The sequence below is a fragment of the Corvus hawaiiensis genome, chromosome 4 (genome assembly GCF_020740725.1).
Source record: "Corvus hawaiiensis isolate bCorHaw1 chromosome 4, bCorHaw1.pri.cur, whole genome shotgun sequence".
NCBI classification, from domain to species: domain Eukaryota; kingdom Metazoa; phylum Chordata; class Aves; order Passeriformes; family Corvidae; genus Corvus; species Corvus hawaiiensis.
In genome coordinates this window covers 50,000,822-50,014,146 of record NC_063216.1, presented here as the reverse complement: position 1 = coordinate 50,014,146, position 13,325 = coordinate 50,000,822, and the positions used below count along the sequence as shown (strand labels likewise).

Sequence of the window (13,325 nt, the reverse complement as noted above, 5' to 3'; positions counted from 1 at the left end):
TACTTCTATTTTCCCTGTTTTGACATCTTCTAGCACCAGACTGCACTGTGTCCTTGTTAGATGCTGTTCTTCACCTTGCTGCTTGAATTATCTGTTGTCTTCCTTACCCCCGCTTGGCTTCTGCCGTGGCACTCTCAGCCTTGCAGAAACAAATTCCCATCTCTTGTGCTGGTGGGGTTTTCAATACTCTAAACAATTCTCGAAAGGTAAGAGATGACAGAGAAGAAAAGCTAGCCCTGAAAAATATGTTCGTGGCAAAAACACCATAAATGTTTCACCTAACACCAGTGGTGAGAGTAAGCAGAGCTTCTTTTCAAGTGACAAGACACACCACTGTTCTTTGAAAAAAGGTAGTCTCTGCAGAATTAAGTATAATAACACATCATATGACCAAAGTGATTAGGTCTAAGAGAAACATACAATACAAGATCCTACACAGACTCATAATTCGAGTTCCGAATTAAATTAGGGAAGCAAATAATATTTGTCAGTGGACATACCTCAAATACTTCACACTGTCTTAGACAAGAGAAGCTGTCTTAGACATGAAAAAGGAAAATTATGTATGAATCAGTAACCTTTTTTAGCATTTGAAATGCATTGTTGTGGCCTGTGGTTTTTCTCATCATCTTACTGATAGCAGTATACCACTATTAATAAGTTATTGTTGTATTCTTTTTTTCCTCCTTTGGATTGCAAGTAATTTGTAATTTTGTAGGAATAATATCTATTCATTCTGAACTACAGAAGGGTAGTTTGTCTGCATGATGCTAAATCTGTCCTCACACACAGTGGAATAATTGGATACAGGAAGAAATAGAGTTTAGTACTTTATTTTGGTTTTATTATGATGTAAACATGTATTTACTGACTGACTAAAATACGCCTTCTCATAATTTTTGTACCACAGGTCAGTTGCTCCGTCTGAAAATGTTTCGAGAGGACCATGGGTCTTGGATGACAATGTTCTTCAGTACCATCCTCTTCCTCTTCATATTTTCTCACATTTATAACTTGTTCCTCATTATGGCAGGGAATATGAGGTAAGTTCCACAGTTTATTGTTTGTCTTTTTGCTCTAGAATATACTTTACTGTAAACTTTTTTATTCCTCTACCTTCTGAATTTAGGTAGAATAGTAATTTAATTGGTTAATTAGCCAAGAGGATAAAAGTATTAGTTATAAAAAATGGGAGTCCTAGACTAATGTTAGCAACTGTTAAATCATGGTACTAATGAACATCATGTATTTTATTTAAATTTAAAATTATAGCTAAACAATTTGATTTGAAGTTAGGGCTGAGTGGTTTACAAGATTAAGCATTATTATTGTGCCTGGAGGAAGTTCAGGGTTAAAAGAAATTGAAACATCTAAATTTGAGGAAGCTCATGAATATTAAATGGATAGTATAGTTCTCCTTTGGTTATGTACAATAATATTTGCTGATCCAGTTTTTTAGAATATTCTTAATTTTTTTTCCTATAAGGTGCTCTGGCAGAGCAAAATTCTGTTTAGCTGAGGGATGAACAGCTATCTATTTATATGGATTTATTTTAAATGGACCTTTTCATATTAATTTTCTATCTTAAGACCTGCTTTCTCCTATTATCTCAAAATTAACACCACTTTCATGTGTTGATTTTCCTGAGAAAACCTACATTATAAGTCATCTAATACATAGAAAATGAGTTCATTGGACAAAAACCCACAGTGATGTTGTTTATTAAAGACAAGACAGCATCTGAAGACTTCCTAGCAAGGAATAAGAAATCCAAAGTATGTATGAGTTGAAGAACAACTCAAATAATTAAATTCCTTGTTCCTAGCAGAATATCAGAGCCATACCAACAGTCTGGTGATGAGTTATTTAATGGGCTGACGTGTGGTGTGTTACAGATCTTAAGCATGTCAGCAAGAATGTGCAGTGTTTAAAGTCCTGTAAACAATGTGACATAAAGCAAAAGGTGAGTAGGAGGCAGACTGACTGTCACTGAAAGAAAATAAGCACAGACCAGCTGGGATAATCGTGAGATTGTGACATCAAGACAGAATGTATTGATTCGAGCCAGGCAGGTAAAGCTGCAGACTCATCGACTGTTTCATGGAACAATCACAGTAATGACGGGGTAAATATGGATGGGTGCTCAATAACAGGTGGGATAATTAGGATGAGGAAGGTGGGAGCGTTGCAGGTTTCTGGCTTCTCTGTTTACATAGTCATACTATTATTGGTATTATGTTAAGATTTATATTTGGTATTTCTAATGTTCCATAAACTAAAACCAGCTAGCTGTTAGACAAAGCATTAAGAATTTTGAAAGCCTGACTCATGTCTGGAAATCATATTTCACTTGTCCTTGTTCACATTCCTGCTTCCTGTATCTGTTACAAGCTTCCATTAGCTACACTGAGGAGATTGTGTGGCCATCAGCATCCACATCCATGGAAATAGGCACAGCCTACTGCTAAAATAGCTGGTGTCAGACAATGTGCCTTCTTGCTTTCTGTGGGGTGAAGCCGCTCCTTTCCTGGAGCTTATGTCCCAGCTCTGGATTTGTTGTGATTCTTTTGGGAAGCTGACCCGCAGCTTTTTTCCAAGTGGGCTGAGCGCTCATTACAGACACGTTGGCTCTCCATTCCAGCAAGAAAAGATATGGGACAAACAATTTCAGTCTCAAACAACAGAACTTAAATCATCAGTAAAACACAGCCCTTGGATCTCTCCCCTCAAAGTTGGGGTAGAACAGTGTGTAAAACTTTTGAAAAGAGGGTTTCTACAACAAACATCATCAAAGCCAGCTGCTCCATGTTGCCTTAATAAAGTTTTTCAAGGTGTGCGTTATTTTTTCTTGGGTAAATGTAACCCTCATGAAAGCTATTTGCTTCATGGTTTGTACTTCTGTGCAGAAAAACAGCCCTATCTATATCTTTTGCCATAGTTCCTTACTGAAATGACTGTCACCAGAGAGACTGGTTTCCAGGATGAAAGGTCAGAGTTTGCTTGCATGAAGGTTATGGTGTTTATGGAGAGAAACTGACCTTTGTGCCTCTGGGCTCCTAGGAAACACAGGCATCCCAGATTATCCCAGATTACACATCTTTCAATACGAGGGCTGTGAAAGCCTTCCTGTCTACAAGACTAAGTGAAAAGCACTCTTTTTTTCCTCTCTCTTTTTTTTTTTTGTTTTCTTCTTGCAATGTCTCTGGTTTACCTTTCCCTGGATGCTGGCAGGAAAATGACTCTGACAAGTTTCTTTATGTAAGATGTTTCGTCTCACCAATGAAAATCCCTTTCTGGCATACTAGTGAGAAAGTCATACATGGTGCATTATGCCAGCATGGATGATTACAGTGAAAGCAATATCCTTTTGAGGGCTTGAGGAACCTGGGATTTAAAGCTCTGTCATATAACCATATCTAAAAAAGGTGTATTTTACAGTTGCCAAAATTAGGGTTTTTTTAAAAAGTTATTTTTAAAGACACTTCACATGTGTCTTAGTGCACCAAACCAAAAAAGTGTGAATATATCCCTTAAAAAAGTGTAGCAGTAGGGACTGTAGTTTGCAGGCAAGAGCACAAGCTGAATATTGTGTTCAGTTTTGGGTCCCTCACTACAAGAAGGACATTGAGGTGCTGGAGTAGGTCCAGAGAAGGGCAAGAGAGATGGTGAAGGGTCTAGAGAGCGAGTCATATGAGGAGTGGCTGGGGATGCTGGGGTTGTTTAGCCTGGAAAAGAGGAAACTTAGGGGAGACCCTGTCACCGTCTACAATGACCTGAAAGGAGGCTGTGGCAAGGTGGGGGTCCATCTCTTCTCCCAGGCATCTACTGACAGGATGAGAGGGAATGGCTTCAAATTGTGCCAGGGTGGGGTGTATTGGATATTAGGAAAAAGTACTGCACAGGAAGGGTTGTCAAGCTCCGGAACAGACTGCCCAGAGAAGTGGTGGAATCACTATCCCTGGAAGTGTTCAAAAGACATATAGCTCTTAGGGATATGGCTTAGTGGTAAATATACTTGTTCTAAGTTAACAGTTGAATTTGATAATCTTGGAGGTCTTTTCCAACATTAATGATTCTATAACTCTATGAAGAAGTTGCTGGTATTTGAATATGTATTATACAGCTGTCTGCTGGGTGGAAGTGTGACTATTTGAAATAAAAATTTTGTGACAGATTGGAATGTATCTTCTTAAATTTAAAGTCACTATTTTTTTTCAGTGACATTTCCTTTTAGGTACTTCACAGTGTAGGGCACTGGTCCACTGTACATTAGGTCACTGAATATCTGAATATCTGGTGAATATCTGGTGACTGTTATCAAAATGCCTTTGAAAACTTTTTTAGAAAGTGAGGGACTTGGGTGTTTATTTGTTATGTTAGATCATTTAGATTCTTGAAATTAAGCAGTGGTTTTGAGGTGTGTAACAGATAAGCAACATGGCTTATTTATTAAAGGCTCTATTTGAAACATAAATTAAAGGAGGAAACTTTTCTTTTTCTGTATCAGAAAGTGTCTTGCGGCAAGGCCACGTGGTGGCAGCAAAGGGCACGGTTTAAGAAGCTAAATCCCATGGAAGTATACGGGGATCCTCACTATTAAACTTTTTTTTCTATGTTTTTCTGTGCCACAAGGAAATTCAGAGCCCTTTATTTATTGTCTCTTTCTTTAAAGGAATTCTGGGTCTGGAACTGTCCAGGGACTGTCCCATTTTTTTTTGTCATTTATATGGTACTTTTGTACAGTTAACATACTGAGGTATTCTAAGTCTGTACCTACATGTGTTGAAGTTTTCCCAACTGTATTGCTTTAAGTAGAAAAAAAAAGAAAAGAAAAGAAAATCCATTATCTCCTTTGGGAGCCTGCATCAGTAAATAATGTTTTGACATTTAACATTACAACACAGCGATGAATTTTTCATATGACGTCCAAAAATCAAAGTTGTGACTGCTTGTCTCACAAATGTCATCTGTCCTGTCTCAGAGGAAGAGATTTTCAATTGTCCAAAGGATGTTCAGGTGCATCATTATTCAACACTGTAAAGTGTCATTGAAATAACAGACACAGACCCATTTTCTCTTTAGCTGCAAATTGTCATATTACTGTAGCAATAATACAAATTGTTGGGATTGTCTTCTTTGAGTGTTGCATGTGTCAGGAGAGGGTTTGGTGTGAATTGATTACCGGTGCTGTCAAAAGGTTATTCTTTTGTTATTCTTTGGTTGTTCTTATTAAGTGCTATGATAGAGTACCTCTTTTTTGGTGTAGTTTTATCTTCTCTTACTGCTCATTTCTTTCACAGAAAAAGTGTGAAATTTCAATACAGTTTACATTACTTGCAGAAATTCCTTAGGTATAAAAATACTACTGTAATTGATTTTAGTTAAGGTGTGAGTGATTTAGTGAATTGGGACCCAATTACACTCTGCAGCTGACAAATGCATGTAAAGTGGGTTAGCATTTTGTTTAACTAGCTGAAACAAGGAAACAGCTATTTATGTATTTAAAGGCCACAATAACAGCTTTCTGTTAAGTACTTTACCCTTATCCAAATTAGTTACTGCTCCTTTTCCTTTTTCCCCAAGACACAGATTATTGTGTCCCTGGAAATGTGTATTTACTCAAAGCTTTAAGCTATGTGTTGTTCAGGATTCTGTGCTTTAGTTTGTTTGATTGCTCATTAGAGTCAAGGATTAGTCATCATTAGCATAATTTTAGAGCAAGATTTAGGGACAACAAAGACTTTGTCTTCCTAACCACGGTTACTATTCTACAGAAGTGTGAGGCCCACAGTGGATCTATATTAGGCCTCCAAGATACTTTCATAGCTGTGTCTACCTAGCCATATGTTTTGTGAGCTTTATGTTGATGTATCCCTTGTGTATATTTGGTGTAGCTGTGTATTTATACCGTAGTCATGCTTAATATTTGGCAATGATTATAGTGTTATACTGTGAGCTTCAGAAACTTCAAGCTTTTGTGAACTGCTGGAAGGAAATGTTCCAAATCTGTAAACCCCCTATGCTGTTCTCAGACACTAATCCTTTGAGGCCATCACCAGTCTTTCTCAAATTGTATGTGGAAAACAGGAACTCCCTTAGAATATTTATAGCTTCTAAACAGCGTAAGTTGTGACAGGCTTATATTATGTAAAAGTATATAGAGGCAGAAAGTTTATTACAGTTATAAAAACTACGGATGTAAAATACTGCCCTAGGAATGCAGTCTCTAAGAGGTTTTCAAGTTAACCTTAGCAGGTTGTCCTCCCAGCTGGGATCCTAAGTCACAGGTGTCTAGTAAGATCACAGCAGCAATAGAAACCGTATTTTCCAAGTCACTGTGACTGGAAAGTGTCTTGAGCCAGGATTAGTACTTGAAAATCAAAGTAATTGAAAATTCCAAGCTAGTTCATGGCGTTTCAACCTTTATAGCTAAACCTACTCCTACCCGGTCAAAAAGTACCATGTGCTAAATCTGCCATATTGCTTCTGCCTTCTGTGAAGTAGACTTCATCAAGCTTTTCCTTCTTCTAAGACAGGAAATGGCAGAGAATAGAAAATGCTTAATTTAGGTGTAATTACAAGATGATGACTCTGAAAACCCAAACCTTTTAACAACCAAGAAACTCATTCCCCAAACCACACTCTGCAGAAAAAGGGGCGAAGGAGGTCTTGCACATCACAAAACAGTTGGCATAGAATCATCACTGATCCCAGGGAGGATGGATGTAGACAGGATACCGAAGAGCTCTCTTATCCGTAAAGCTATCCCAGGAGTACCTTCTGGTTGTTGGGATCAAAGGTTGCCAAAACCCCTGTGGCACAATTGGCCCTCTGTTATCCCAAAGTATCCATAATACAGGTCAATCAGGGTGAGTGCAGTGGTGATCACTTTGATAGAATGACTGAAATTAATAGGAATTTGTGGAGAACACAAAACAGTGAGAAAAAAAAAATCGAAGCCAAATTATTTTCCTGTAAACTCTTTTAGACAGCTTACAGGCAAAGGCCAAACCACAGAGATTCAAGTGGCACGTATCAGTTCTGGAAGGAGTTCTTTGTCAAGATACAGGCAGAAGACAGAGCTCAGGAGTTAGGTACTTGTTGTGTGGGCTGACTGAATTAGTCTCAGGTACTTGTAAGTGTTTAGGTAAGAATTAGAGTTGTAGCACTGCTGTAAACCACACCCCGCACCGCACCCCCGGCACGAGCTTTCTTCCTATTGCCAAAATTGATGACTCTGGTTTCAAGAAGGTTGTCACTGATAAGAGATGCCAGAGGGAAGAACTGAGCACAGCCAGACCTGTTAGCTATGAACAGCAAGTACAAAGGTTGCTGGAAGCTGCAATGGGAGAAGTATGGGAGAGACAAAGGCATGTCCAGCACCAGAGGGGTCTTGCTCAAGCCCAAGACAGAGGACAAGTAACCCTGTGACTGTGTCCTAGCTGTCCTGTGGTGTTGCCATGGTGAGACTAATGTGACTGTGGGAATATCTTAGGGCTTAATAGACTGATTCCCCTTTCCTCCTTTCAAATAAATATCCTTTCCAGTGGTAGGGATTAATGACTAGGTAAATTCATCACAGCACAATGTTGGTAAACCTTATGCAAAAGTTAATTGATGGTGCTATTACGTATTTTGTATTTGCTTTTTATTCTGTTATTTTTTTAAATATCATGCTTGTTTAAAGTGAAAAAAACCCCAAAATTTAAAATATTCAAAAGGTCAATTCATGTTTGCATTAATACAAAATTTTATATGTAAGACTCAGGAAGAAACTTGTTAATTTTCTGATGTTATTTTTAGGTTGGCCATTTAAAAAATATTTCTGTTCACATCACAGAATAACAAGGCAGATTTTCTCTGCTTTTTGTGTGGGCAATCACTGATATATCTTTTTCTTAAGGCACAGGTAATGGCTACAACATTGTTTTTCTTATTTCATATCCCTCTGTATTGAATTGACATGTAGACATTGAGAGTGCTTTCCATTAACAACACTGTGACATTGTTGCTGTGGCATTCTCCAGTAGGATTGTATGAAAATGGTCTGCTCCATCAGCTCTCTTGCCATATCAGGAGCTACAGCATTGCTGCTACATTTGTTTCTGGTTTTCTTGCCCATGACACACACGAGTTGAGTCTCCTGAAGACTGAAAAATACTTTTCCCTAACCCAGATTATTAAGTTCCAAAGAGAAGAAAAATCTGAGGAGCAAGTTAGTGGGTCGCCCTGCATTTGCAGCTCATGAAGTGAGGCCACGAGCCTGTGGGTAATATCTCTGTGTAGAAGGCTGGAGTCCAAAGACACCTCCTGAGGCCTGATAGGATATAGTCCCTTCAGAATGGTCTGGGTAAAGCATAGTGTCTTCTTATATAGGATATCACCTATAGGTCATCTCACCTTGAACTAAAAAATCTGTAAAGATGTAATCTGCACTTCTAAGAGGTTTTTCCTTTGTCAGGGAAACCTGAAATTGAGGTTTATTGTCTGAGAGGAACTACTGCCAATTTCCATTAGCTGAGAAGCTGGTCCATTACTGTCTTGTTTGCTTTTAGCTTATAGGAGGACATTGAGATAAATACTGTTTTAAAAATAGAAATTTAATAATGAAAACTTCCATAAAATCAGTTTTTTAAGAAGAAAAGGCTTCTTGACACTTCCTTTCTCGTTTTGGCTGAAAACCCTGAAGATACCAAGTACCTGGAACGGAAAAATCTGTAGCCCAGCTGCCACCCTAGTGAGACATTTGCTTGCTCTAAGTACTGCTGCTGTATTCTCTTTTTTATCATCAGAACAGAACTGGGGAGAAGAGAGCCCACCTGTCCCCAGCATGCCTGCCAGCAGCGAGGTAGGTGGTACCAGCAGATGGGGAGGCAGCCTGTTTCCCAGCCCTGTTAGGCTGCTGGAGGGGAGGCTGCAGTTGTGATGGAGGCTGCTGAACATGAAAGCTGTGGCAGGGAAGAGAAAGAATTGGAAAGTGCAGGAAGAAATTTTGTAGGCGTTTGGTCTCCCCTGGCAGCAGCAGCATCAGCTGATGGGATTCAGACACATTTGGCCCACGTCGGGCTTTCAGCTGCGATGGGGTAACACAGGATAATGGTGCCTTGTAGTGCCCTTCTGATGGTCCTGGGTACATCAGCCACCTCATGTTTGAAGGTGACTGCTTGTGTGAACTAAATGGAGCATTTCAAGTAATTCTTGCGAGATTATGGCCCTAATGCCAGTGGTTAACCTGCTCTTGCTAGAGAGGGAAATTTAAAGTATCTGTTTTATTCATCATTTAGTAGTGCAAGGGATAATGGAAGAAAATCGAAACCCAGGTTTGCTTTCTGAGAAAATATGACTTGAGTTTATTTAAAGCATTTAAGATTGCAGTCCCTCCCAAAAGTACATGCATTTGTACAACACATTTTATTGTCATTTTGAAAAATCATTGCACAGACATTTTTATAGAAATGTCTAAATGTAGCACATGATAATGCATGTCTCCCTGTTGCTTTATCTGATGGTGTAACCATCAGTCACCCTAAAAACACAACTGTAACAAAAATAAGTAGTCAATTAAAAAAAAATTACCTGCATTTTCCAGCAATTGCCTGTTTTCTAGGTCTTCTTAAAGAGAATCTCTAAATGTGATGTAAATAAAACAGTGTTTTAGTGATTAACCTGCAGAGTTAATGCAATTTTTTTAAAACAGGATATCATTTCTAGGTGACACCTCTTCATTAATACATCCATACCTGTACATATCAGCAGACTGAGAAATGTGCTTGTGCATGTCAAGTTGTAAATGTTTGATGCAAATTAAAAACTGATTACCTTTTTCCAAACTAGAAAATATGTATTTTTTATGAAAGTCTTATGGGCTTTTTTTTTATGCAGGCTTGTGAGTTTTAAAATTTTGGCTATGAAATGGAAGCTATGAGCAGTTTTTGAGTGTTTAGAAAACCCTCAGGTATATTCCAGTGAGAGAAAAAAGGTTAAAAATATACAAGAGTTTTAATCTCCATGAATGACATGGACAGATTGGAAATATTTACCAGATAGTAAAGGGCACAAATTTAGATGGTAGAGCAGTACAGCATCTCATTCCTGCTACTTGCATTATTTTATCTGATACTTACCTAAGTTAATCTAAAATGAAACTAGCAGTATTTTCACTATGGAATTAGACTTAGATCCTTAGTCTTCTCTTAGCAATACTTATAGTATGGAGAAACCTTCATACTAGGCCTCCAACTGGAAAAAGGACAGTAAATTTGCAGAGGGAGAAGAAATTTTCAAGATTTGATAAAGAAAATTTAGTCTACAAGAGTACTCAGGACCTTTAAGGCTTTCTTGCTATATTTATTTTTTTTCCAGTTGATTACTCAGATTGCTTTTTTTTTCTCTCTGTAAGTCTTTGTGCCAAATCTTGAGTTCTTTAGTCAGAATACCCACTAGAGGATTCAGGATGTTTTGCTTGATAGTAGCTGCAACCCTCTACCTTCTTTTGCATGTTAACAAGAAATAGTCTCTTAGAATGTCTTCAGCATTTTTCACAGCATTACACATTTTAAGCCTTTTCCCTACTACACTTATCTATAGGTTTTGAAGTGAATGATTTTATTTGCTGTGCAGTGACAGTGTACAAAGTTTTGAGAAAAGACTTACTCCCATTCTTTTATTTTTATCTTTTTTTTGTGCCAGAACTGTGTATTATGTAGTTTCAGCACCCAAAGGACCTTCACATTCCAGTAAGAGGCCAAAGCACCAGTTACAGCAAATTGAAGCAGATATTTTCAATAAAATATTGAATGCTTGATTTAAAAAAGTTAACAAGCAGTCTAAAATTCTTCAAGAATTCAAAGATCATTTTGAATAATGTACCAATAACTACTTATGGTGGTACCAGCTGGCAGAAAAAATTTGCTAAATTAATGAAAAGCGCTTTTTTAATAATTAATGTGCCCAAAGCTTTCTCCATGTTATCATTCTTCAACAAAATTTAGTGTTAAAGCATTAAAATTAACAGGAAAGTTTCAGTATTATTCAGACTAAATGCAGTTACGTCCACTGAGATATTTACCTTGTCCATTCTGCAGGAATATTCTGTGAAAGAAGGAATGGGCAGTATATTTAAGTATGGAAGACTTTGTTTGTGTATATATATATGTAGATTCAGAGGAATTGTGATGTACTGCTCTTTCTAAAAAAAATGAAAAGACACTCTTTTAATTCTATAGGCGTATAACTTTCCTTAAATGCATTACTGGGAGTAGTTATTTCAAGAAGTTATCTCCTTTTTTTTAAAGTAGGTAAAACTTTTAAAGCAATTCACCATTTCAGGAATTAAGAACTTAAAAATAGCTGAGTGCAAGGATTCCAAGTTTGCATGCTGAAGTAGTATTCATATAGGCATGCAAAAAGGTTAATATAGGTTAGGATTCAAACATTTTCCAATCCAAAAATTCTCCATGCAAAGATTTCTTACAGAAAATCTCTAAGTATAGGTTAGAAATGTTATGCCACTTACCAATGCTCACCTAGGAAAGCGTAGGTTAGGAATTTATTTTTAGAGACATTTTTACTGTAAAAGAATCAGCATGACTGTGGTGGAGAGCACTGCTGGTTGTAAAAGTTATAATGAAACATTGAAAATGACATGGTTAGAACCTATCTAAATGGAATCAACCTGTAAAATGAATTGTGATAAAATTACTTTCAGTGACATGCTCTGAAAAACAGAGTCAAGATGAACAATAGGTTCTCCTTCTTTCAGGTGACCCACTGTAATACCTCCAGTCTAACACATAATGGTAGCTGAGAACATAAATTGGTGCTAGGTAACAGCAGCATTTGACATGTACAATTAGTCCTACAGAGATGAATAAATGATAGTACCAAAGGAACCTTTTTCTAGCCTTTAAATGCTCATGAGGCTAAGAAAGGGAATATTCCTTTAGTACTCTGCAGTAGCAGGAGGATGACACCTTTCTCTGTATGAAGTACAGTGAGGGAACTTGCAGAGGGCTTTTGTTCTTGTCCTAGAGGAGTGAAAGCCAGTCCTGTGTGCACTCCCAGGGCTTCCCTTGGTGGCATGTCCACCCTCAAGCAGTGTGACAGCAGAGGCAGAAACCTGCAGCTGTGACTCTGCGACGCCAGCTATGAGCAACCTGCCTATGCTGTGCTTTCTGGGCTCTTTACTGAAGCTTGCAAGACTGACTCAGGACTAAACAAAAAAAACCAAACAAAAACCCCCAAACAAACAAAAACCAACAGCAACAACAAAAAAATGCAACAAAAAAACCAAAAAACCCCAACCAACCAACCAAAAAAAAAAGAAACTTCACATTACAGACTTCAGAAACATATCACAAAAGCCTGAAATTTTCCAGGGCTGAAAATATTTTTCTAAACCTCTGGTCATGTGTAGCAACATGTAGCACTTGGGGTCACAAAGATATCTTTTAGTCTATTTCAGAAGTATATAGTTGATAATTAAAAATGGTTTTCTTGTAACATTTACGCACTAGAAGCATTCCATGCTGATATGACTTCCATATATGCACACAAAAAGGTGAATGGAAGTTAGGATAGGAAAAATGCAGAAAAAAAACTCTGCTAGTAAGGTGAAACCAAAATTCTATAAGCTGGACCATAACACCACCAGAACCCTATGATCAGTTCTTGTGACTCAGAAACATTGACCTTTTTAGGTATTTCATTTTGGGACATTTTCAAGTAAGAACTGTCTACCTTCTCAAGGAACTGGAGAGTAAATGCTCAGTTCTCATATTGGCAGGGTTGAGGAAAACCTTGTTTTTAATTTATTGCTGAAAGCATCCTATGTCCAGGAGACAGGCCATACCCCACGGTTTTTCCACACAGTGGATGTTAAGATCCAGGTTCTCCTAGTTTTGCTTTGCCTTATGTTGCAGCTCCATAAATGCAACATAAGCATCACATAAGCAGATTGCACACAGCATCAGAGAGATTTCTTGAATTCTGTAGCTCTGAACATTGCAAAGATTGATTGTTCTCCTCTGGTATTACTAGTTCCAGCTGCTTTTCATTTAAAATGGGAACAGAGTGAAAATGGCTATTAAAAAAATAAAATTTTATCACAAATTTATTCTCAGGATTTATACATTAAAAATTACAGTAAGCTGGGATAGAGAATTAAAAATGTTTTTAGGACCTCTGTGATTCTTAACCTAAGTTTTCCAATTTCACCCCTTCTTTTTACCTTTTCTGGAAAAAAAAAAAAGCTGCAGAAGGAACTTTGCTTTGTCCAAAGCACTGGTCGGACTTCAGGATTACAGAGGGACTGAGGGCACACTGC

General features: G+C 37.7%; 1 protein-coding gene across 7 annotated transcripts in view; it reads left to right on the top strand.

Moving 5' to 3' along the window:
* TMEM117 (transmembrane protein 117) overlaps positions 1–13,325 on the top strand; it is a 195,096-nt gene that overhangs the window by 28,330 nt on the left and 153,441 nt on the right. For all 7 annotated transcript variants that reach the window (XM_048301544.1, XM_048301543.1, XM_048301542.1 and 4 more), the window contains one exon: positions 911–1,043. In XM_048301544.1, coding sequence (XP_048157501.1) covers positions 911–1,043 — 133 coding nt within the window. The remainder of the gene's footprint in view (positions 1–910; positions 1,044–13,325) is intronic.